Source organism: Melospiza melodia, chromosome 10 (genome assembly GCF_035770615.1).
Source record: "Melospiza melodia melodia isolate bMelMel2 chromosome 10, bMelMel2.pri, whole genome shotgun sequence".
NCBI lineage: Eukaryota > Metazoa > Chordata > Aves > Passeriformes > Passerellidae > Melospiza > Melospiza melodia.
The window spans coordinates 21,180,768-21,203,691 of record NC_086203.1 but is presented as its reverse complement, the minus strand read 5'-3'; the positions used below and the strand labels follow the sequence as shown (position 1 = coordinate 21,203,691).

The 22,924-nt window shown below is 48.0% G+C and overlaps 1 protein-coding gene across 4 annotated transcripts in view; it reads left to right on the top strand.

Annotated features, from left to right (window-relative positions):
- The first annotated feature begins 408 nt into the window (after window positions 1-408).
- Window positions 409-22,924, top strand: part of SLC41A3 (solute carrier family 41 member 3) — a 32,622-nt gene continuing 10,106 nt past the window's right edge. The window contains exons 1-8 of one of the 4 annotated variants that reach the window (XM_063164788.1): window positions 409-426; window positions 2,329-2,394; window positions 3,183-3,301; window positions 6,845-7,162; window positions 18,291-18,398; window positions 19,216-19,287; window positions 20,081-20,225; window positions 22,616-22,762. In XM_063164788.1, the coding sequence (XP_063020858.1) occupies window positions 6,872-7,162; window positions 18,291-18,398; window positions 19,216-19,287; window positions 20,081-20,225; window positions 22,616-22,762 (763 nt within the window). In that variant the 5' untranslated portion in view covers window positions 409-426; window positions 2,329-2,394; window positions 3,183-3,301; window positions 6,845-6,871. Of the gene's footprint in view, window positions 427-2,328; window positions 2,395-3,182; window positions 3,302-4,952; window positions 5,111-5,750; window positions 5,808-6,844; window positions 7,163-10,933; window positions 12,102-18,290; window positions 18,399-19,215; window positions 19,288-20,080; window positions 20,226-22,615; window positions 22,763-22,924 lie in introns of those variants that run through there. The other 3 variants (XM_063164787.1, XM_063164789.1, XM_063164790.1) reach the window with 3 other exon arrangements.

Sequence of the window (22,924 nt, the reverse complement as noted above, 5' to 3'; positions counted from 1 at the left end):
GGGAACTAATTGTAGGGCTTAGCATAAATCCAGCCATCTTGTTTCTTAGCAAAGGTGCAGTTATGCTAAATTAAACATGCTGAGATGACTAAGAATAATTATTCATCATGATATCCTACAGAATTTTCAGGGGTCAGGAAGATGACTCCCTTTTGAATACTAAAAACAGCATTAGCTGAACAGAGCATATTTGATGTAGTCATGAGTAAACTTGGGAGATGAAGCAGACTGAGTAACTGCCTGTTGGTAACCAGAGAAAAACTCTGCCCATGGCAAGGGTGCTGGAAATAGATGATCTTAATAATTCCTTCCAACTGTGATTCTGTGAAAACACTGATTTTATTTTTTTATTCTCTCCCTCTTACTCAGTAGCCTGAGCTGTTGGTGGTGGTGAGAAATGTACCCTGCAGAGGCAGCAAGGCACAGGTATGTTCCAGGAGAATGGAAAAAGGCTGTGCTGTGTGTCACTGCTTGTGACAGTGTTATTAGTCAAAATAATGGAAGAGCTCAGAGGTGACTCATGAATGAAAATGACTGGGTAATTAACACCAGAGAACATTTATTTGGGAAAAAACGGGTCCCTTCAAATTAATCCAGTTAGGCTGACAGGTTACAGGCAGAGATCTTTTGCTGATGGGCTGAAGTGACACTGTTACACACTGACAGCCTCCTGCTGCACAGGCAAACAAACAGCACTTCAGGCATGAAAATCCATGGGCCAGTGTGCCTGTCTTTAAAGGTCTAGCAGGGCTAAATGGTCACTGGTTTGACAAAAAAAAAGTGTGATGCCATAGGGCAGATAGTTTGGTTCTTTCTGGATTCAGCACTGCTGGCCAATACTGGGCTCTGTGGTTTTGCACACTATTTGGAAAATTGGTTAAGTGGGAAGTGTTGGGGAGACCCACATAAAGGAGTGGAAGATAATCTGATTTTCCTAATGTGAGGGACTCAAGGAGAATGACAAGAAGGGAAAGAGCAGCTTGGAAATGAGCTTATATAGTCATAAAGATGTAACTACTTTCAGGGGCTGAAATGGGTCAAATTTAGCCTCATAAAGGCTAAACAGAATATTCTAACATTCAGACATTCTAACAGAACATTCTAACAGAATTTCTAACAGAAAAGCTTCACTTCAACCAGGAGCTAATCTGAAGACGTGTTGTGTCACGTCACACTCAGGACAAGGGTCCTTTCTTGCCTTTCAGGGTATCAACCATGGATGTGCTGAAACCAGTCTGGAATCTGAGCCTTTTAATCAGATTGGTGAGGTTTGAGTTAAACATAATACAAAATGAATACATTATAATCTGTTTCCTCCCATTTTGCTTCAGGGGCACTAACTGTGGGAAAATCACAGAGTGCTTTAATTCTTCCCAAGCCTGGGCAGTAGCCCACATCTCAGAGGCAAGATGGCACATGAAACATTCATTTCCTCTTCCCAAGCATTTCCTGTGGGGCCACCAGGTGCCTCTTTCCTGCAGTCCTGTGAGCTGTGCTGCTAATTCAGCATGGAGCTGGGTGAGGAAGGACAGACTCCCTAATGCATTTCTGTGTTTTTACTCATGATACTTGAGAGAGCCCAGCGATGTAAACACACCCAGATGTGTGAAACATGCCCTTGGCCTCCCTGCCATGCTGCTCTGGGAGTGCTGTGGAGCATTTCCATTCTGGGTTACCAGTTTCTGTGGGAAGGGGGCTGTTTGGACAAATAATACCCACGTGTGCAGCGGGCCTGGCTGTGTATCCTTAAAATAAAACAGCTGGATCCCATCCCTGGCTCACCCTGGCATTTTCTGTTGTGTGATGGCACTGGCACCATGAAATGTCAGCTCTCAAAATGGAAATGGCTGGCATTGTTTAGGACTGATTCCAGCAAATGCCTTTTGGATAGAGGCACTCTTTTGCTGCCCCTTCTCCCTTACCTCGTGAGGAGGAGTATCTCAAATAGGTCATTGTTATGCATGGAGAGAGCCCTGTTCCCTAAGCTCCCTCGGTTTCCAAGTAAACGAGCTTTGGAGGTAAGTGAGCAAAAGAGGCTGATTCATTAGCAGCAGGGGAAATCTGTGTGCTGGAGGGGAGCCCAGCTGCCCAGAGGGATTTGAGACATGCTTCTCAAATCTTCATAGAACAAGCTGAGTGATACACACACGGGCTTGAACTGTATCACAATCACATGCTTGCTAGGCTCAGTTCTTATCTCATGGGTTTCTCTGGAGAGTATCAGTTGCTCCAGTCCTTCACAGGGCTTTAAAATTGTAAGGGAAGAAGTCACAGTGAGGTGTCCTTTAATGTGAGAAAATTCTGTATCTGTTTTCTTTTCCAAATTAGGTCACCTTGTGAGGCAGTTCTGGATGGAGTTTGTCCCGGCAGTTATGGAGGCTGTAAATAACAGAGGTATTACAACATGCCTGACAGGGTTTCATTGCGCCATCACTACTCCGTCCGAATATCATATCTCAAATTAATAACAAATTAATTTTATCTGCTGAAAGACCCCAACTGTCACCCTGCTGCCCGGAATGAGATAATTCTGGGCAGTTATCTTAGAGGAGGAATGGGGCCAGCACATTCTTCTGGCATCATTACCGAGGGCAGCACAGGGATGAGTGCTCCCCTTTGTCCAATCATCCAGAGCTCAGGGAGGAGAATTCATCTCTTTGGAGCATCTTCCACCTCTTTTTTGGCGTGTCAAGCACTGGTGCCAGTTGGTGCCAGTGATGAGAAGGGCACTCCTCCACGAGATCAGAGGCAGAAATGCACAACCTGCTCTCACAGGGGACGCTGAGCAGCTGCCGGATTACAAAGATCTCTGGCCCCTCCTGACCCGGGCCAGATTTGAACCATTGACCTAGAAGTGAAAAGCTTGAAATCCCTGCACAAGCCACGGGATAAACAGGACTCGCAGGGCCCCATTCGCATTCAGTTGCTGCCATCTAATGGCAGATGGAGAGTGGAAAGGCCTCAAGCAATAGAAAGCAACATGAATATCACCCCTGGGACCCGGGTAGGTGGTAAAACCTGCACAGATGGTTCTCATCAGAGTGCTGGGGAAGCGAGGGGATTTAGGCTGGTTTCATTCCCCGGAAGAATGGTTTGACAAAGGACTGCTGTGCTGCAACTCAACACAGAGGTGTCCCACTACAAACACCAGGTCTTCACACTGCTTGTGCTCTTCTCTGCAGGGTTGTTTCCATACAGGAAACCTGAGGGAAAGTCTGTTATTGTACCCTGGCTCAACAAGTCACCCAATGGCAAAGGCAACTGAGTGCCTACGACAAGGGGAAGCAATGAGAAAAAGAAGGTAGGAGATGGCATTTTTAATTTTTTTTAGTAACACTGGTGCACACAAAACATCTGGACTTTCCAGAACTTTGTATCAGAAGGAGAAGGAGGTGGAGATTAGAACAAAATTAACACAACTATCTAAAATTTATTTGGCCTGGCCCAACAGACAATAAAGCTCACTTTCCTTCAAATATTACATAAAGGAAAACCAAAGAGAAGAGACGTCTCCTTCTCCTTTTCCTCCTTTACCAGCACCAGCAAGTTCCTGCTGTTTTCTGCCTTTAAACCCTCAGATTTATAAGGTAAAAAGTATTGATGATGTATCAGTTTTGCACTGCCTGTTTCTGTCTATGCACATATCTCCAAATAATTCTTTTAAGCCATGCTAGCTAGCATTGTCTCACAGAGGAGAAAGGTTAGAGAATGCAAATTTCTTTATGCATCCTGAGCTGCTGCAGGTGGGTATCCAGAGGGATGTCCCATGATGGGAATGCAGCATGATGGGCCATGCAGCAGGCTCCAGCAGCCTCAACACAGCCCCACTGCTGACATGGGAGCTTGCAAGGCCCAGGAGTCCAACTAAGTCTGTGACCAGGGCTAACTGAGGTAATAAATCGAGATTTATATTTGAGAAATGTCTCCAGTAGTCCCTGGTCACCCAAGAAGTGCCATTTTATAGGAGAAAACTGGGAAGGCAATAAAGAAATCACATCTTCAGACAGAATACTGAAGAAAGCTGTAAAATTCCACTCTTCTTGGCTGAGGGAATAATTGCTGGAGAGAAAGTCCAATTGTGAAGCAATGTGGTGGTGACAAAGGGAATACTAATGTCATTCTTTCTTTCCCTGCTGAAGGAAACAGTCTTCAAAAGCCCTGTGGGGAGAAACAGAAATGAGTATATTGAGCCCTCCCCTTGTGACTGCTGGTGCTGCCGGCACCTCTGTGAGAGCAGAGGAAAGCAGCACATGTGAATTGCAACTCAGGGGGGAGATGGCAAAACATTTCAGCATGAGGTGGCTCAGCTTTGTGCCAACAGGCTGCAAGGAGCAGCTGAGCTGTCCTATCCATAGGGTCACTGCAGCTCTGTTTGCAATCAAAGTCCAGCCACTGCTTCCTTACGTCAAAGCTGGGACCTATCCACAGTGTTACTGCACTTCTGAGAAAGTGCAGCTTTGTGCTGCTGCTACCCAAATACACCCCTGGGGATGCTCCAGGGACTGCAGCCGGGGACATCAGGTCATGGCACACGGGCCAGACAGCTCTGGCAGGGCTGGGAGCTCATCCTGTGGCTGCAGCTCAGACCCAGGTGTGAGATCCGTGTAGAACAGTCGCATTCCTGGGCTGGAAGCGCCACCAAAGGGCCCTTGTCAATCAGGTTCCACCAGGAGACTTTGTGCTTGCTCTGTAGATATTTTACTTCGGAGCTCATTGGTAAAACGATAGGAGAATACACTTAACAGGTCTAAAGCTGTCTTGGCAACGTTGTTACTTTTTAGAACGGCGTTCCTTCCCCTCTTGTTTCTCACACCAAGACGCCGTCTTCTGACCGCTCTCAGGGAAGCATCAGTTGCAAAGTAAAGACGTAAAATTACACCAAGTGAGCTGAAATTTAAAGCCTTGCCCTTACAGAGTGACGTTCAGCAGGCACCGTGCACCCTTGACACGGAGCAGCTGCAGGGCTTCGTGACTGCCACTTACCAAAACCTTTACTCCTTGTGGCGTGCCCTGCTTTGAGCCAGGGGCACCGTTTTATCTGTAAGAGCCCTTTAGCATAGCATGACATCTGAGAGACTTCAGCAGGATATAAGTTTGCTCTGCTACTGAGGTATGATTTAATATCCTCAATTGTTCTGGAAATTTGAGCTGCATGATTCAGGAGACTTGCATGAGTATGGTCACTCCAGCGCTTAATGAGATTTATGTGCTTAAACGTGATGGATGCTGTAATCACATTTCTAACACGCTGATTCAGACCGGGAGGGGGAGAAAACCCAAACCAAAGGGAGCTGTGCCCTGCGGGTGCCGGGGGCAGGCTCTTGCACAGGAAACTCGCAACACGAGCTCTGGCAAATGCCAAAACGAGGAGGGAAAAAACCCCAACAAAAACCACCGCGAAGAACCCAAACAGAGGAAACGTCTTTCCGCAGCTCTGAATTGCAGCCTCCTGTTTACGCTGCCCACGCTGGAAGCTGTCACCCTTCCCCTACCACCCTCCCTGGGCTCCGAGGGGAGAGCGGGGGCGCTCCGGGAGCGACACCCGGGAGGCACCGGGGGGCACCGGGAGGGCTCGGGGCTGTGCCGGCGTGGCGGGGCGTGCGGCAGCGGCGCTGCGGGCTCGGCGCCGGGGCAGGACCGGCGGCTGCCACTCACGGCGCCGCCTCCGCCTCCCTCCGCGGGCGGGGGCCGGGCTCGAACCCGCGGCCGCCGCGCCCCGATGTGGCGGGAGCCGCCCGCGCTCGCAGCGCCCCGGCCCTGCGGGCACAGCCCCGGCCCCGGCAGCGCCCCCGCAGCACCGCCAGCCGGTAAGAGCACGGACGGACGGACGGACGGACGGACGGACGGGCCGCGGATCCGCCGCCCGCACAGCCGGACTGTCCTCCCCATCTTCCTGCCCATCCTCCCTCCCTCCGTTCCCCAGCGGTTATTGGGGCCTCCCAGCTGTTCCCTCCGCGCTCCAGGTGTTGGGGCAAGAAGAGGGCTGGGATAGCGGGGCCTCGGGGTGTTCCATCCTGAAAAGGAGAGCATCAGGGAACATCTGGCGGAGGTTAATCCCGATGAGGGCTGGCTGGCAGGAGGTGATGGGTGAAAGACTTGGGGCACTGCCCGGGCCAGCAGTGTGAGTGACAGCTCCATCGAGAAAGGAGATTTGATGGCAGCAAAAGGGCTACTGGTTAGGATGCTGCATGTTTATTTTTTCTTGTGAGATGCTGTGGGGTCGTGACAACTTCTCTGTAGAGGGATGAGTCATGTAGTGCATGTGTGTCAACTAAGGCACAAAAGGAAGGAAAAGTATCCAGATTAGCACTAAGATCAAGGAATTGTCTTGTTACTGAGGAGTGGTGGACAGCTATGTAGTAAGCATAGTGCACACCTGGATGCTGGTCCTTTGCTGGGCTATGGGATGCTAGGATATAATGAAGTAAGCTGCTCCCATTTCTTGGCCAGGAGTCAGGTCCTGAAAAGGGTTGGATTCTGCTGGGCTCATAAGTTCTTTGTGACTCCCAGTGTGAGAGCTGGTGGGTCAAGAGTTCAGGCCATGTGCAGCACTGTTCTTCTGGGCATTCTCAGGGCAGCAGCCAGGATGCACAGCAAGCACTGCAGTGTGAACACAGGCCTAGGAAGGGATGCTACTACACAAAGGGAGATTGGTTCCACACTATACAAAGTTGAAGGTAAACTAAGTACTACTATTGGGGCCAGCAGAGCATCCTGGGTTTGGGGAGCGAGTGATAGTTTGCCTTCAGGTTAAAGGACTGCACACAATGCCAAAGAATTTCCTGTCTCTCACCCACCTGATAATTCTTTTTGTTATCTCTTTGTTTCTGACTTTGTTTTTCAGAAAAAACTGTGATCCAAGAAAGCCACCATGAAGGGTGAGGAAGCTCGGCAGAGGAGGAAAGAGGGCAGGTCCAGGAATGGAGAGCGACCCCGGCACAGAGGAAAGAGCAAGGGTAAACACAGGGAGAGCAGGCTTGGCAGCCAGGAGCCAGAGGATGTCTCTCTGCAGGCACAGCAGAAGCTGCTGGCTGAGGAGAAAGCAGCCATGGCAAAGGCTCAGGAAGAGTCAGCAATCTCAATCTGCCTGCAAGTGCTCCTGCCATACCTCCTGGCTGGGCTGGGCATGGTCTTGGCAGGCATGGTTTTGGATTATGTTCAGGTAAGGGGAAGAAACTCATCTGACATACCTGCTGTGGGATGAGTGGGGGTGTTTTCTTCACAGGCAGGGGATTTGCTCTGGGAATGGCACAGCAAGGGAGGATTTGCAGCAGTTTGCTATGCCAGCATGTCCCTCAAAGTCAGCTGTTGTGTACTGTGCAGCTCTCAAGAGGCTTGTGGTGCTTTTCTGGTGCCTTTCCTCCCCTGGATAAAAAAGAGAACACGGTACTAAAGATGATGGTTAGGAATGTGGACTCCTAATTGATTAGTGATCAGGAATATGCAGAGATGTCCCCTTGGTCCTGGGAAGAGGGTGGGTGAGCACAGCCTGGGGTGGCAGCACACACAGAGGTGACATCACTCAGGGATGTAGCCCTGGACAGTCCTGCACAAGGCATCAGCCAGCCCAGCACTGTTGACATTTCCCACAACAGCTCAGCCCTGCCTGTGCACCACAGCCTTTTCTAAGGCCTCACAGCAGAAGACTTGAATTCCTTAGGTCCCACTTCTGACTTTGGGGATCAGGATGAGACCTTTCCTCCTATGGTGCAGCAATACAGATCTTTAAGGCAATGATCAGCACCTAATTTTAGGAAGTTTAAGGCTGATTATAAACTGCCATGCCTTTGCACTCATGGTTCCTCTAACAGTCTGCCTTTTTGTTAACCTTGTTATTTGACTAACTAGTGAGGTCAAACTACCCTGACCTATCTGATACAGGGACACAGAAGCTTCAGTGCTTACATTGACAACTTTCACAAATGTGGAGCTGTGTTCCTTTGTCATTAACCCAGGGCTGATCTCCCTGAGCTAGAAGAGCTATAAAGGCTTAGGAGTGACACAGTATCCTTAACTGACCTCAGCTTGTACTTGATACCCAGCAGAATGTCTAGTCAGATCACAGAACACCAGGCAAATGCAGAACCCAATGTCAAACTACTTTTTGTCTCCTTAGACATCATTCCCAAGAGCCTTGAACACTTCTGTTTTTATTTTTTAGACTTTCTAGAGCTGCCTGTTCCAAAGGATCTCTGACATTAAATGTATGTTTCTTCCTACTGTGAGTTGTTAAAGTGTGAAATTAATTGCAGATGGGTTTGTGATGTTGGAGGAGGACTTTTCCTTCAATGTTTTTTTCCTAGGAGGAGCTAAGCCACTAATATGAACAGAATGTGAGGCAGACCTCATTCTCCTCTGAAGCTGCAAAAGTCTGTTTTCTGTTTTTGCAAATACAGAGCTCACTAAAAGCCATCATAGCAGTGCTTAAAGTATGGGAAATCAACCCATGCAACATGTCATAGGAAACGTGGCTTTTGGCAATGAGCACAGTGGCTGTTTGTGAATACCATGGACTGCCTGAGCACATCTCAGCAAGGACTTGCTGCTGCTCTTCCTTCCTGAGCCAGTCCTGGCCCTTGCCTGGCTGCTGCTGTTGTTTCTGAGAGTCCCTGGGCCCCAGGCACTCTCCATCTGCCGCCTTCCATCTCTCCACAAAAGTTCTCTTCTCTGCCCTTTCCTAAAGTGGGGAGGAGAAGAGCAAGGTTAGGAACAAGAATTCACTGCTTGGTGCAGCAGACAGCTCCCATAGTCAGGGGTGGTGGTGCTGGAGCAGCTGGGCTGTGCAGTTCCTGGACAGCACCATCTGGTTCTCCTGTGAGCCCGTGGTGCTGGCACGGTGCTGCCAGCACTGCCACACTGTGAGAGCATCCTGGCAGTTCTGTGTCTCCTTTGCAGGGATGACAAGGTAGGGATGAAACTGTGCTCTCAGACACTTGCTGTCTGTCTGTTCTGATGTTTCTGATGTGCCAGTGGATGGGGGATCTAGGTCAGGTCAGGACTCACCCAAGAGGCTGCCTCTGCTTTGGCTCCTCCAGGGCAGTGCCGCTTGTTGGCTAGCTGGCAGCAGGAGGATGTATCTGTGTGCAGAGCAGGGCAGCAGTGCACCTCTCCAGGTTTTGCCATCTTGAGTGGCACAGCCATGAGCTGTTGGGATTTTTTTTAGTTTTTTCACTAGCTAGTCTCCAGAATTCTACCCCCAAGGCTTCCAGTTCGTGTATTAGAAATAATATCAATTCTCTCTGGTCTCATGTCTTTTCTGTGATTGCTTCTTGCACCATGGATCCACACGAATACCAGTCACAAATTTACACTTTGGAAGTTGGATACATCCCATGATACCAGATTATTGTTAGTCAGAAGCAATTGTGTCAATTCTGGAGACTACAATCCTTTTCCCACTGTTGAGCAATGCTCTCTTTCTTCTCACACCTGATGCATGTTGTCTGGAAAAATAAGGTTTATTTCTTTACCAGGAAAAAGAGATGCATCTCTCTGCTGATAAATATGGTGTGGCTCTTTATCAGAGGCTCCTTAAATGTATAACAAAATGGCCCAGTGTACACACATGGGTCACCTGAACCAATTACCTGTCTGCATACTGATTTATCGGTTGACGGCTTTTTATGGTCCTTGCTTAGAAGGAGAGAGATGGAGCGTGATAAACTCATAAACCCTGTCAGGCTGATGCTTTAGTACAGGGTGTGTTGCTGCTGTGTTTTTTAATGTCATTTGAGTCATTCAGTCTCATTGATATTTCCTTTACATTAGTGCTTCTGCCTGTCATCAATCCACTTAGCTGATACAGTGACATATGGGACTAGGTAGGCACATTATTAGAACTGGAAAACCTATTTTTTTGTCCAGAAGTTTTGTCCAGAAATTGTTTTTTATTTCCTTGAAGCCTCTGTGAATGACTAACTAGAACTGGGCCTTCATACTGTAATTTCTCTCTTCCCAGCTGGTGTAAGGAGGTTGGGTCATGTGTGGTTATTACAGGATTTTTATTAACCTGGCTCTTCCAGATATTGTGGGACTTTTTTTTTTCCAGTTAGATTAGCTGAAATGTGCTCTCCTGTTAGCTTTCCGCTAACTGGACCATTGTTAGGTGGTGGAGACACTGTACACACCAGCTGGGAGTGGAGAAGCTTTTAGGGGCTGTACCAAAATAACAGCCTAGAAAGCAGCGAAGGACAGAGCCTCTGCAGCTCCATTTGTTTTCTGCCCTGCTTCCAGGGAGATCTGCTCTGTCACCTCAGCTGCTGTGAGCTCAGACCAAAGAAACACTGCCTGAATGGCCGAGAGCTCCCTCAGTTCCCAATTTAGCTGCGAGCATGTCATGTTCTCTCCAACTCCCCCGCAGTGCTGGGGACCCTGTCACAAGGACAGAGTCCACAAGCCATTAGCCTTTTCCTCTCTGCAAGAAATGTGAGGGAAGGCTTGATCCATCCCAAAAGGTGGTTTTTAAACCTTTTTGACCCTCTGATTCAATTAGTTTGCCCAAAATAATTATTAGAAAGGAGCCTAGGCATAATACCATGACTCTTTTCCCTACATGCCTGACTTTGAGCTGAAGCATTTATGGAGCAGGATACAAATTTTTTTGGCCATATGTAGCAGGTGCAGCTCTGAGTTTTGACCTTGTATAGGCTCCTTAACCATGAAGCTCTGGGGTGAGACCCCCTTTTTCAGACAGTACTTCCCAGGAGCATGCAGGAGCAGCATGTTTCACTTCAGAGCAGGAAGGGTGACCGGCTCACAGCGCGCCCTTTCTCTCCCTTGCCTGTCGCGCAGAGAGATCATGGAGCTACCTTAAATGAGCTGGGCTAGGACTCTTATCTCGGCCTCTGCAAACTAGCAGAAAGTTGAAGTGATGACAGCAGATAAGGGTGCTTGCTTTTGAAGCTTATTGGCTGCTTCTCTGAACTTTTTTTCCCCCTGAGAGCCAGTCATTCAGAGGTACAGCTGGCACAGCCTGACTGTTCTGTCCCACCGAGACCATGGAGCGGACACGAGGGGCCGGGGTCTAGGAGGGCAGATACTGTGTCGCCAGCCGGCTCAGCTGTGTCACCTGCCTGGGGTTGGGGTCTAGAAGGGCAGATCCTGTGTCGCCAGCCGGCTCAGCTGTGTCACCTGCCTGGGGTTGGGGTCTAGAAGGGCAGATCCTGTGTCACCAGCCGGCTCAGCTGTGTCACCTGCCTGGGGACAGGACCTGCGTAACGCCGCCGTCAGCTGAGAGAAGCGTGGGCTCCTGCTCTGCTTGACCTTTCTTCACCTTGGAGAAGTGCAGCATGGATCGTGGTTGGTAATTCCCCACCTCCTCGGCCTCGGGACAGCGAGGAAAGTTCAGCAGAGCCTGTGGTGGGAGCGAGGAGCCGAGCTGGTTGTTGGCAGCAGCTTACACATTAAACCCTGGTAGCGAACGCGTGCCGCGCTCTGACAAGAAATGTAACCCGAGGAGAAAGGACACCAGTGTGTTTGAGCATGCTGAGGGATTCTTGTGTGACTTGTTACTCTTTCAGTGCTGTAGCCTGAGCAGGTCTTACTGGTTTTTACCGAAGTGGTGGGAGCTGAATGGGGTGTGGGCTCGTTTCTATTCGTCCACAAGCATCTCTACAATCTTCTCTTCTCTTTTTTAATTCCCCGCTGGATATAAATCAGAAAAATTGTGTCCATCGAGTTTGCTGCCACCTGGGCTCAACCCAGCTGAACCAATTTTGGAGGATACCCTTGCTGCAATCGTCGGGACGTGCTCCTAGGAGGAGAAGAAACTAAAGGAATTTGGCATCGTTGCTGTAGTTTGAGGAAAAACATTCCTTCTGGCTTTGGAGAGAGCTGCAGAGAGGATCTGTGTCATGTCCTGATCTCCCTCCATTTTCCTGCTGAGCATGGGGTAACAGTGTGTGACCATGGTGGTCACCCAGTTACAGCTGGAACTGTGCTTCCATGGCAAGAAGCTGAGAGGTTTCACCTGCAAGCTGACCAGGTCAGCTAGTGGATTTCTTCCAGAGACTTCCTTCTCCATTGCCTCCCAGATTTTTGTGCCATTCCTCCTGGCTGGCTTGGGAATGGTAGCTGCTGGCCTCTTGATGGATGTTGTTCAAGTAGGTACCTGTAATTAGGCAACCTGTAGTGAGAGGGTGGGCTTAGGCTCTGACCTTGAGCATTTGAGTTGTTTGTTTTTAATGAGTGTGCTCCTAGCAGCCACTCAGCAGTATGGCTGTAGGCTTTTTCTGTGCTGGAAGGACACCATCCACCTCCTTTAGATCAGTAGCTGTGTTCCTTGTGGTGTGAGTTGTCAGATGGCTGCCTGGCACTGCTCTGGGTGTGCTAGACAGGGTGCTCCCTTTTCTCTGTGGAGCTCAACACTTTGATAAAACTCCTGTGAAGCAACTGGATCAGGCTGCAGCATATTCCCCTGTTGCATGATATCATTTCTTTCCTTCAAAAGCTGCTGATAAGGAGATCTAGGTCAGGGTTGTTATTAACTACCTGTTTTACTTAGAGGCAAGTTCATGCTTTCAGTTCTTTGCAAACAACCTAATATAATCTTTGGTCTAGAAATCATTTAGATAGTGTGATGAGAGGCACGCCGCCATAGAATGATTAGCCTTGCCTACAAACTGGGTGCTTCTTGGGCAGTTCCTGAGGTGGGTATAAATTCAGAATGACTTCCCCTGGATGCCAGGGAGTGCTGCAGCATTTGCACCATTGTGCCCCCAACCAGGATCTGTCCCATCTGTGTTTCCTTTGTGCTGGTGGCACAAATAGAAATGCAAAATTTGATCTCATTTGGGCATCTCACGCTGGTGGATTTACAAATCAAAAGGCTGGCAGAGTTTCCCAAGGATATATCCTACACTCTGAGCTCACTGGAGTACATTGGATTCTCTGGCATTAATACCACGGGAGGAGCTAAATATGGATACTTGAATGTTTGGAAAGACAATACCTTGCTTGGTTTTTTTCTTGCACTGGAAGAAACAAAGAAGGCAGAGAAGTTGAGCTAAAGGGGGCACAAGGAATATCAAAGAAGGGTTAACTGGAGTGGCACAGGCTCTTTCTGGGCTGTGTTTGTCATCTCCACCTTGTGCTGTGCTCAGGCACAGACCTGTCTTGCAGCATTACAGAAGTTCTCAAACTACCCCCAAGATGTTATGCTGATAGTTAGCATTTGTCTCAAAGAAGGAGAAGGACACAGCACATACCCACTCTGTACCTTGGAGTGAACAGGTCTTTGTCCAGAAGAAATCAATTCACTTGCTAAGAACTGAGCTGTGTTCAAAAATGTAGCTGCATCCAGACTGATGGGAAACACGGGCCGTGTATGCATACCTGCACCTGCCCTTTAAATGACAATGTGCAATCCAGTTTGTGTATTTGCTCACTTGACTCATAGAAATGGGGTCAGGTGTAAACCACAACCACAGGAAGTGAATATTTTGGTGAAGTATGTTGAAATAGAAATGGTCAGTCCGTGGGTTCAGCTCCCAGAGGAGGGAGCCCAGTGTGCATTGATGGCACAGGAGAGATGTTAGTGAGGTGAGCTGCCGTGGTAGCAACAACCCCACCTTCCCCAGTAACTGGGAAAATGCAGAGGTGTCAGCCTTTAAAGGTTTGGGATATTGTTCTGTGCTTCTTTGTCTCTGAGCTGTTGATTTTCAACTTCCTGCAAGTGTGAGAGATGGAAACTCACAGTCCTGTCCAACTAAAACCTGACACTAAGTTTGTTTGCTTGAGGCCAGGTACCATGAGATTCATATTGCCGGGCATGAGGGCTCCCATACTGAAACTACAGGTTTTTCAAGTCCAGGAGTCTGTGGTTTGCCCATTTTCTAGTGGTTCTTCTGGCTAAGGAATGTTTTACCCTATTTGTAGTTACTGCAAAATATTCTTAGGAAACTGTGTTTGGACAGTGAGATATAAGGGCAAGCTTAAGGATGGTATCTAGAGCATAGATAATGCTGAGTTTAATCCTGCTGCCCTTCTTTTATTACATTCAAAATATCTTGAAATAACTTGATTCTGTGTTGTGAGTCCAGCTGATGCTGTCTTTTGCAGGGCTCATATTGCTGTAAAGAGAACAAAGTGTAAATTGCTCATTTGTATCCTGTCAAACTTCTCAGGATTTTTGCAGTTTCTGATCTGCTCTGGGATGAAACCAAGAACTGTTCATATTAGTGTTTGAGAGAAAAATCAACAGAAGAGATTTATCCAGCCCAGCTGACTCTAAGGCTCAGACCTGGGTCTCCCATGCGGTAGGAAAAGGATGCCCAAAGAAGAAGATGTTTGCCATTTTCCTTTCCTATGTGTGCAGGTGATGCAGTCTCTCTGCAGGGCTGATAGCAAGGCACAGGCTTTTCCTTCTGGACATTTCTGCCTCTGTTCCAGTGGTCCTTGGCTGCTGGTCCATCTGGATTCTGGGCTGGCTGGCATTGCTGGAGACCTTGCAGGGCCCTGCCAGTGTTTGGCCCACTTTTTTACAGTAAGGTGAAGAATCAGATTGAAGCTGGATGATCAGATTTCCAACCAGAGAATTCAGGAGGAAAGCTTCCCTTTCATTTTCCCTTTCCATGCCACTGGAGTGGGACACAGTCCAAAGAAAAGTCACAGACAGAAGATATCTCTGTGCTTTGTTGACAAAAACCCATGAGATGATTAGCTTTGAAAAGGATTTTGAATTGGCTTGCATTTTGTACTCTAGGATATTTAGATCTTTCTGTTGACTTGTTCAGAGCCATGGAAAACCTCTGAGGCTTCTGAGCAGCTGCCATGGATGGAGGGAGGGAGGGATGGATGGATGGATGGATGGATGGATGGATGGATGGATGGATGGATGGATGGATGGATGGATGGATGGATGGATGGATGGATGGATGGATGGGAGATGGATGTCCTGGGGAGGTAATAGGACAGGCTGGGTCTGTGGGGACAGTGTGGGGAGCTGCAGCAGGGCTGCACTGAGCCTGGGGGTGTGATGGTGTTCACAGGGGTCCAAGGATGAGGGGAGAGATGAGGATCTGACTCCATGTTTCAGAAGGTTTGATTTATTATTTTATGATATATATATTATATTAAAACTATACTAAAAGAATAGAACAAAGGATTTCATCAGAAGGCTGGCTAAGAATAGAAAAAGAAAGAATGAATAACAAAGGCTTGTGGCTTGGACTCTCGGTCTCACAGCTGACTGTGATTGGCCATTAATTAAAAACAACCACATGAGACCAATCCCAGATGCACCTGTTGCATTCCACAGCAGCAGATAACCAATGTTTACATTTTGTTCTTGAGACCTCTCAAGAGAAAAACTCCTAAAGAAAGGATTTTTCATAAAAGATGTCTGTGACATGGAGGGGCTGCACTGAGGCTGGGGGCTGGCTCAGAACATCCATGATAAATAGCCTCCCTTCCTCTGAGGGACTCCATGAGCAGATCCAGCTTTTTTGGGTAGAACATGGGATTTTTTACTAGCCAATTATTAACCAAGCTTCTTCAGAGCTGAGTTTTAGGGCTGACACTCCATTATGAAAATATGAAGTGGGAAAGAGTTCCTTTCTGGCTCTGTGTCTGCCTGAGTGGGTTTCCATGGAATGTTTTTGTTCTTTCTAGGCCAGTTTTTGTCTCAAAGGACAGAGACATTTCCTAGGCTTTGTCCAGTTGTCTTCATTCAGGTACTTCCCTGCCTGCATGGCTCCAAACTGCCCCCTCAGCCACTCCTGCAGCTGACAGCCCTGCCAGCTGATGGCACAGGCATCATCTGTTTGTTCTGTATTCCTGCAGTCACTAACACAATGGAGCCCTGGCTGTTGTGGTATAAATCATTAAGAATCTTCCCTTAGGCTCTCAGTGAGTCACTAATGAGACTCAAATAGAGGCAATTAAGTCAGCTTTTTTTTTTTATTAGTACAGTTGTGTGATTATTAATTGTTCAGAGCTTTCAGGTGTAATTATATGTAAGGCAGAGTCCCAAAAAGTCATACCTCATATGCTGAAACTTCTGTTCTGATGGCCTGAGATCTGCAAAATCTACTGTCACAAGGATTGGAGTTTACCTGGATATACCAAAGTCATATTTCCCAAAGGTGGCATGCACAGAAAATACAAACAGTTGAGTTTTTCTGTTGCTTTCTATTTATGTCTTTTTATGTGCAAAATATGCAAGGTCTTAGGTATGAATTTCTGCATGCCTCTGTGCTTTAGATGTCTGGGAGTTTTACATTGTGGCTGTGGAGTCTGTGTTTTCTCCTCTTTCTTTTGAATGTGTCAAAGATGTGTTTGGATCTTTATTCTTAATTAAAGAGAGAGCAGAGAGGGGGATATGAATCTTTAAAAGAAATGTCCACCCCTAGCTTTTCTCAGGTATTTAAGTTCCATGTTAACAAATTTAAACAAAACTGTAGTGTGACAAATAAGGGGACAATTTTTGTGTTGTTAGTTGTTTATGCAACAGTAACATACCTTGCACATTTTGAAATGTGCCTGTTCCACCACTGCCAGGAAAAAATGCCTTTTTTATATTGATAATAACGTTCTGCCTGTTATCTGCACTTCTGAGGTGCCTTGCACCACATGCTCAGGACTAGCTCAGCCCCAATTCATCCATCCTGACTTCTTTGAGAAGGAAGCTGTGAGTTCTTCCCAGCAGAGAGACACCATCACAGCTTCCCATGGCACAGCCAGAGAAAAACACCTCTGTACAGATGTCTATTATTACACCCTGTATATATTTCCTAACAGGCTGGCAGCTGAATGTGTCACCTTTTGTTGAGTCTGTCCAGCCACCTGGATATTTGGGTTTATAGAATCCCAGTGAATGTGAAAAAGGTGGGTAGGGATGTGCTGGTTTGTTTTGTCCTCCAATGCCAGAATTCAGGATCACCATGGGTACAAGCCAGTGGCAAGCTGGAAAGAATGAACAAATGGATCTTCATGTGATGTGCAGCTAAACTATGGAAATCTGTGCCACAGGATGGCACATGGCTTGGAGGAGGGAGTTTGGATGAAGACCTGAAAGAGAAAACCTTTCAGCACTGGGAAATGTGCAGAAAACCCCCAGCAGCTCAGGACCCTGTGGAGATAGTCAGAGTCTGGAAAATACACAGGAGAGTTTTCCCATTAACCTGTCATTTTTGTAGATTCTTGTTTTACACACCCAAACTGGATTATTGGCAGAGCAAAGGATGGGTTAGATGCACCTTTGATCTGGCTCATTGCAGCCACCCTTTTTTCCTTGTATTCTCTCTTAGATGTTGGGCTCGTTACTTTTCCTTCACGCTGAGTGGCCCCATTCTGGGATTCCATCCTGATTTAAACCTCTCTGGCCACAGCGGGGCTTTGCCAACCCTTGAATGCACAGAGGAGGGATGAACTCTATTCCAAGGCACTGTGTGCTACAAAAATTAGAGAAGACAAAGTTTGTTATGTTTTCAGATTGTCTCTGGTGTTGCAGCTGGTTCAACAGCTTTGCACAGTTCAGCTTCAGAGGAGCAACAACAGTGAAGATATTGGCTCAGCAGTTTGGCTTATGAGATATCTTAATTCAAAACCTTTTTCCAGCTGTACCAAGAATGTGCTTGGTAACAGGAAGATTTAGGAACTGCCTGGGGAGAAGAGATGCAAAAATCTCTTTCCTTCCCCTCGCCAGTCTTAGATGCTTGACTTGAAGTTTGGTAAGAAAAGACAAACACAACTTCTTGTTGTGAGATCATTTCCTACACCTTTGGTTTTGTTCTCATGAGTTTGGATGGCAGTAGAAGTTCCTAGGTGCTAGTCAGAGAGGTTCTAGTGTCAGTGCAAAGGATGGAGAACATGCTCTATCTAATTTGGCTTTTGAACCTTAATTACTTTTAATGTTGGTCTTGGCTGGTGCTAAAGAGATTTTAATTTATGGGTTTCCAAAATTTAAAGGTTTTAATTTATGGATTTCCAAACTTTAAAGGTTTTAGTTTATAGGCTTCCAAAATTTAAAAGTTTTAATTTATGGGTTTTCAAAATTTAAAGGTTTTAGTTTATGGGTTTCCAAAGTTTAAAGGTTTTAATTTATGGGTTTCCAAAATCTTCTGTTGCCCCCAGAAAGAAAGATCCTTCCCCATTAGGGCAGTGCTTTGTTGTGCACGAGATGAGAAAGAACACTGCAAGCTGAAAATTCCTTCCTTCCCTCCCAAAATGCAAAACATGAAATGGATCAGGGCAGCATCTGTCCCTGTGTGCCCAGGACACCTGGAGGTGCTGGGACAAGGCCCTGGGGTGCAGCAGCCCAGGCTGAGGTCGCTGCCTCTGTTTCCTTGCAGCACTGGGACGTGTTCCGGACCATCACAGAAGTTTTCATCCTGGTTCCTGCCCTGGTTGGCCTGAAGGGAAATCTGGAGATGACACTGGCATCCAGGCTCTCCACTGCTGTGAGTGTTAATTGTGGCTGGTTAATTGTGGGAGGGGGGTGATTAGCAGGAGGCATCAGGAGATTCTTCATTTATGTAATCACGCTGTGTATGAGAGATGCCCTTTTCTGCTAACTAGAAACTAGTGGGGTATGAACATTAAAATAATGTGTTTGCCCTCATTTTGTAAGTGGAACAGAGAATTTCCATCTGCACTTTGAAGGTGAATTAATCCCTGGGTGGCCACTTGCTGATATTTGGGGCCCTGTGACACATGAAGGAGACACAGCCAGGGCTGCACAGCTGTCAGCTCCAGTGCTGGATTGCTTTGCTGTGGGTATTGATCCTTGAGGGCTTCCCAGCAATCCTACCCTGGGGGAGCAGACTGAGGCTTCCTGGAACCTGCAGCAGCTTTTGCTGCTCTGTATTTGATCTCTTCTATCTCCCTAAGCAATTTTGTTTACTTTGGTCTTTTTTTTTTTTTTTTTTTTTTTTTTTTTTTATTATGCCTCAGGAGAAATTGTAGCTTATCAGAGGAATTTAGGGAGAACAAAAGGACAAGAAATGGTTTAATTTTTTCAGCTTTTTTTCTATCCACTTCGCTCTTTTAGCTGGGTGCCCTGCAACACCTCTGCACCTCCAGTGTGAGCCTCTGATGGCCCTGGGACACTGGGCTGGTGGAAAAATGTCAAGAAAGAAGTGCAGGGAAGGCTGGGAGATGTTGGCCTGCATTTGCCTCTCTCTGACAGCCCCTTTCCCCCAGGGAGCAGGTGAAACTGCCTTCAGAGGCCACCTGTACCACAGGAACATCTTTCAGGGTATCTCTCTTGACTCCTAGGCTAACACTGGACAGATGGATGATGCCCAGAAGCAATGGAAAATGGCCACCTGCAATTTAGCCCTTATCCAGGTGAGTCACTTCAGCTGGGAGATGCAGAAGTCTCTTTTCTCTTGCTCTGTTGCAGACCAGCAGCATCTGTTCCAGCAGTGCTGAATGCAGAGCTGGTGATTTGGGGCAGGAATCCTCAACACAGCCAAGCAGAGCCAGGACTTGACCTCCAGTAAAGCTCTGTGTGGCCCAGAGCTTGTAGTTTAGCTGTAAAACACATCTGGACATTCACTGCCTTTGTGGACAAACTGAACTAATAAAAACTCCTTTTGCACAGGAGCTGTGGCACAATCCCTGTTTCACAGCAGCCCCTGGATAAAGCCTGTCATTCACTGGCACTGTTTGGGAATCAGCCTTGGGCAGGAGGGGAGAGATGGGAGAAATTCCCTCCTGTAAAGGCAATTCTTCTCCTTGTTAAAATCCAGGAGCCAGCCTGGAGCCTGCACATGGCAAGAGCTCAGGGCTGGCAGCCTGTGCCTGTGTGCTTTCCCTTATCTCCCTGCCTCCCAGGAGTGCAGAGCTGATGGGGAGCCCATTTTTGTCTTGACCAGGGCTATGCACTTGCTGCTGGACTCTGTGTCCTTTGCTGAAGTGTTATCTGCCCTTTGCAGACCCCCAGAGATTTTCTGCAAACTTTGTCGGGATTTCTATTTTTGATCTAGTGGAGCCTTGCAGGGATGCTGTTTAAATACCCAAACAATCCTCACCAGAGCCAGGCTTTGCCCTGCAGGCTGTGGCAGAGCTGCAGTGGTGGGGCCAGGGCTGCCAGGAGCAGATGGGGCTGAGTGCTCACCAGCTGTCCTTTGCTCCCCAGGTCCAGGCCACTGTGGTGGGGCTGCTGGCTGCTGTGGCTGCTGTGATCCTGGGAGCCATCTCCAAGGGCTCTGTGGAGCTGAGCCAGGCTGCTGTGCTGTGTGCCAGCAGTGTCACCACGGCCTTCATTGCTGCCCTTTCCCTTGGTGAGTGCTTCTGCCTCCTCAGATCCGCTGTGCAGCACCCAGGTGGGGAATGAGCTGTCCCTGTTCCTCCAGGGAGGCCCAGCTGGCATCCCTCTGCTGTGGCAGAGAGAGGAGGGCTGCAGGGAGCTGTGGCTGCTGTTTTCATCCTCTCTGCATGCTGCCTGTGCTTCTCTTCCCCCGTGGTCTGCAGCAATCAAAGTGTGCTTCGCCTGGCACAGGAAAAGTGCCCCAAGCTGTGCATGGCTGCACAAACACCCCCACTCTGTGTCTCTGGGGTGTCACACGGGCCATCCACACTGTCCCTTTCCCAGTGAAGGTGAAATGGTGTCACCCAGGGACTGAGGGTCTGTTAGCTGACAAATCCACGCTCGAGATGGGTCACCCCACACCTGTGGGCAGGCCTGCAGTCTGCCTGCTGTGAGCTGAACCAGGCACTTCTGTGCCCTGGCTCTTCCCCTTCCAGGGCAGTGTGATGGGCTGAGCTGTTGTGAGTGGTTTGAAGCTCTCCAGTTTGTGGGTCTGCCATACGAGGGCAGCATGGTACCCTGAATAGAGCAGCTGGCACAAAGGATGCTGCAAGTTCTCTAAACGAAAGGGACAAGTTAGAACAACTGCATATCCTGAAGCTGGAGTCAGAGGGTGATTGGAAATGCCTTTGGTGGAAAACGTGGGATGAGGCAGTTGTTAAACAACAGCAGCTCAGCTTTCATTGCTCTTCCCTACAATCTCCCTGCTTGGTGGGGGCACAGAGAGGCTTTGCTGCTGGGCTGTCTCAGGTTTGACATCGGATTTTTCCCTGGACATGTCACAGGCAGCCTGTGTGTGGCTGAAGCTGCTGCTTTTATGGCCAGGGAGGGGAGCAGCATGAGCTGTGCTGAGGGCAGGGGACTGTGGCTGTCTGGGAGGGCTGCTGTGGAAATGTCATGTGTGAGGATGTGTTTTTGTCTAAGGGATGTTGTACCAGGGAAGATGAACATTTCTTGGGGTAGAACTGATGCTCCTGTGCATGCTCAGCTTTGGAGGGGCTGTAGACAGGCACAGGGAGGCTGTGAGCTGGAGGGAATCACCATTTCTTGGGCTGGAGGGAATCACCATTTCTTGGGCTTCCTTTGGTGCAGCCTGTCAGCCACAGAAGGACTTTGAAGGGATGTCTAATCCCTTGTCTCAAGGCTGCCTTTGCTAGTTAGCTTATTCCAGGTGCTTCTTCCACATCGCTGTGAGAGATCTGATAGCTGAGGTGTTGCCATGATATTTTCTGAAAAATCCTTTCCTTAGGATTTTTCCTCCTGGCAAGTTGAGACACCTCAAGAACAAAATGTAAACCATGGTTATCTGTTGCTGTGGAATGCAACAGGTGCATCTGTGATTGGTCTCATAGAGTTGTTTCTAATTAATGGCCAATCACAGTCAGCTGGCTCAGACTCTGTCCGAGACACAAGCCTTTGTTATTCATTCTTTTATTTTTCTATTCTTAGCTTATCTAGCCTTCTGATGAAATCCTTTCTTCTATTCTTTTAGTATAGTTTTAATATAATATATATCATAAAATACTAAATCAAGCCTTCTGAAACATGGAGTCAGATCCTCGTCTCTTCCCTCATCCTCAGACCCCTGTGAACATGGTCACACTGAGGGATTCCCACATGTTCACCAGAGTTTGGGGTTTGGGGTCCTAAACTTGGGCAAAAGCAAAGCAAAACCTTTCTTCTCCCCAGCAATGCTGAAAAGCAGCTCAATATTCCAGGTGCACCTCAGAGGACAAGGGAAGAGATGTGGGCAGCCACCATAACCCCTTGACTCTGGAGCTGCTCACAGCATCAATATCCACCCAGAGCAAATGAAAGCAGCCCCAAAGGCTCTGGGACACGAGGGCTCAGTCTGATGGCTGGGCTGAAGTGCAGGTTACAGTAAGGAAGCTCGTTGCTCCTTGGTGGTTCAAACGTTGAGAAATTTCAGTCTAATATGGAAAATATCTTTGTGCTGTGGAATCCAGAGGAGGGGACGGCACCAAGAGGCTGCTGCATGCCTGCTGTGTGCTTATCTATGAGTGTGCTTCGTGCCTGCTCCTGCTTCAAGGCAGCAAAGATTAGGCTGCTCAGGAGGGGAGCTTCTACATTTGGGCTGCCTGCTGGTGTCTGCTTTGATCCCTGGAATTTGCCTGTGTGCCTCTGGGCCCTTGGTGCAGTTTATAAGGACAGAGTCATGCACTTCAGGTTGGTGAAAACAAAAGGACAAATTCCTGGGGGTGCCCAGTCTCCAGCTGCATGGTGCTGTTGTGGGTATCCTGCTTCTTGCTTCTCTTAGACCCCCACATCCTGACCCAGAGCAGCAGCTCTGGGGTAAAACACAGCCAAATGCTCTCTCTGATGCCTGCTCTGTGTCTTCTCTAGGTCTGGTGATGATTGGTGTGATCATTGGAGCCAGGAAAGTTGGGATCAACCCAGACAATGTCGCCACACCCATAGCAGCGAGCCTGGGAGATTTGATAACCCTTTCCCTCCTGGCAGGAATCAGCAGCACACTCTTCAAATACATAGGTACAGTGTTCAGCAGGGAGCTGCAGCTCAGCAAGGGAGCTCACAAATCCTTCTGAAATTACTGCAGGCTGCCCCAGCATTTCTGGCGTGATTCAGAACGGAGGCTGTCATGCCACTGGGGTAGAAAAACGACCAAAGAGGCTTTTTCCAGACTGTCTTTTA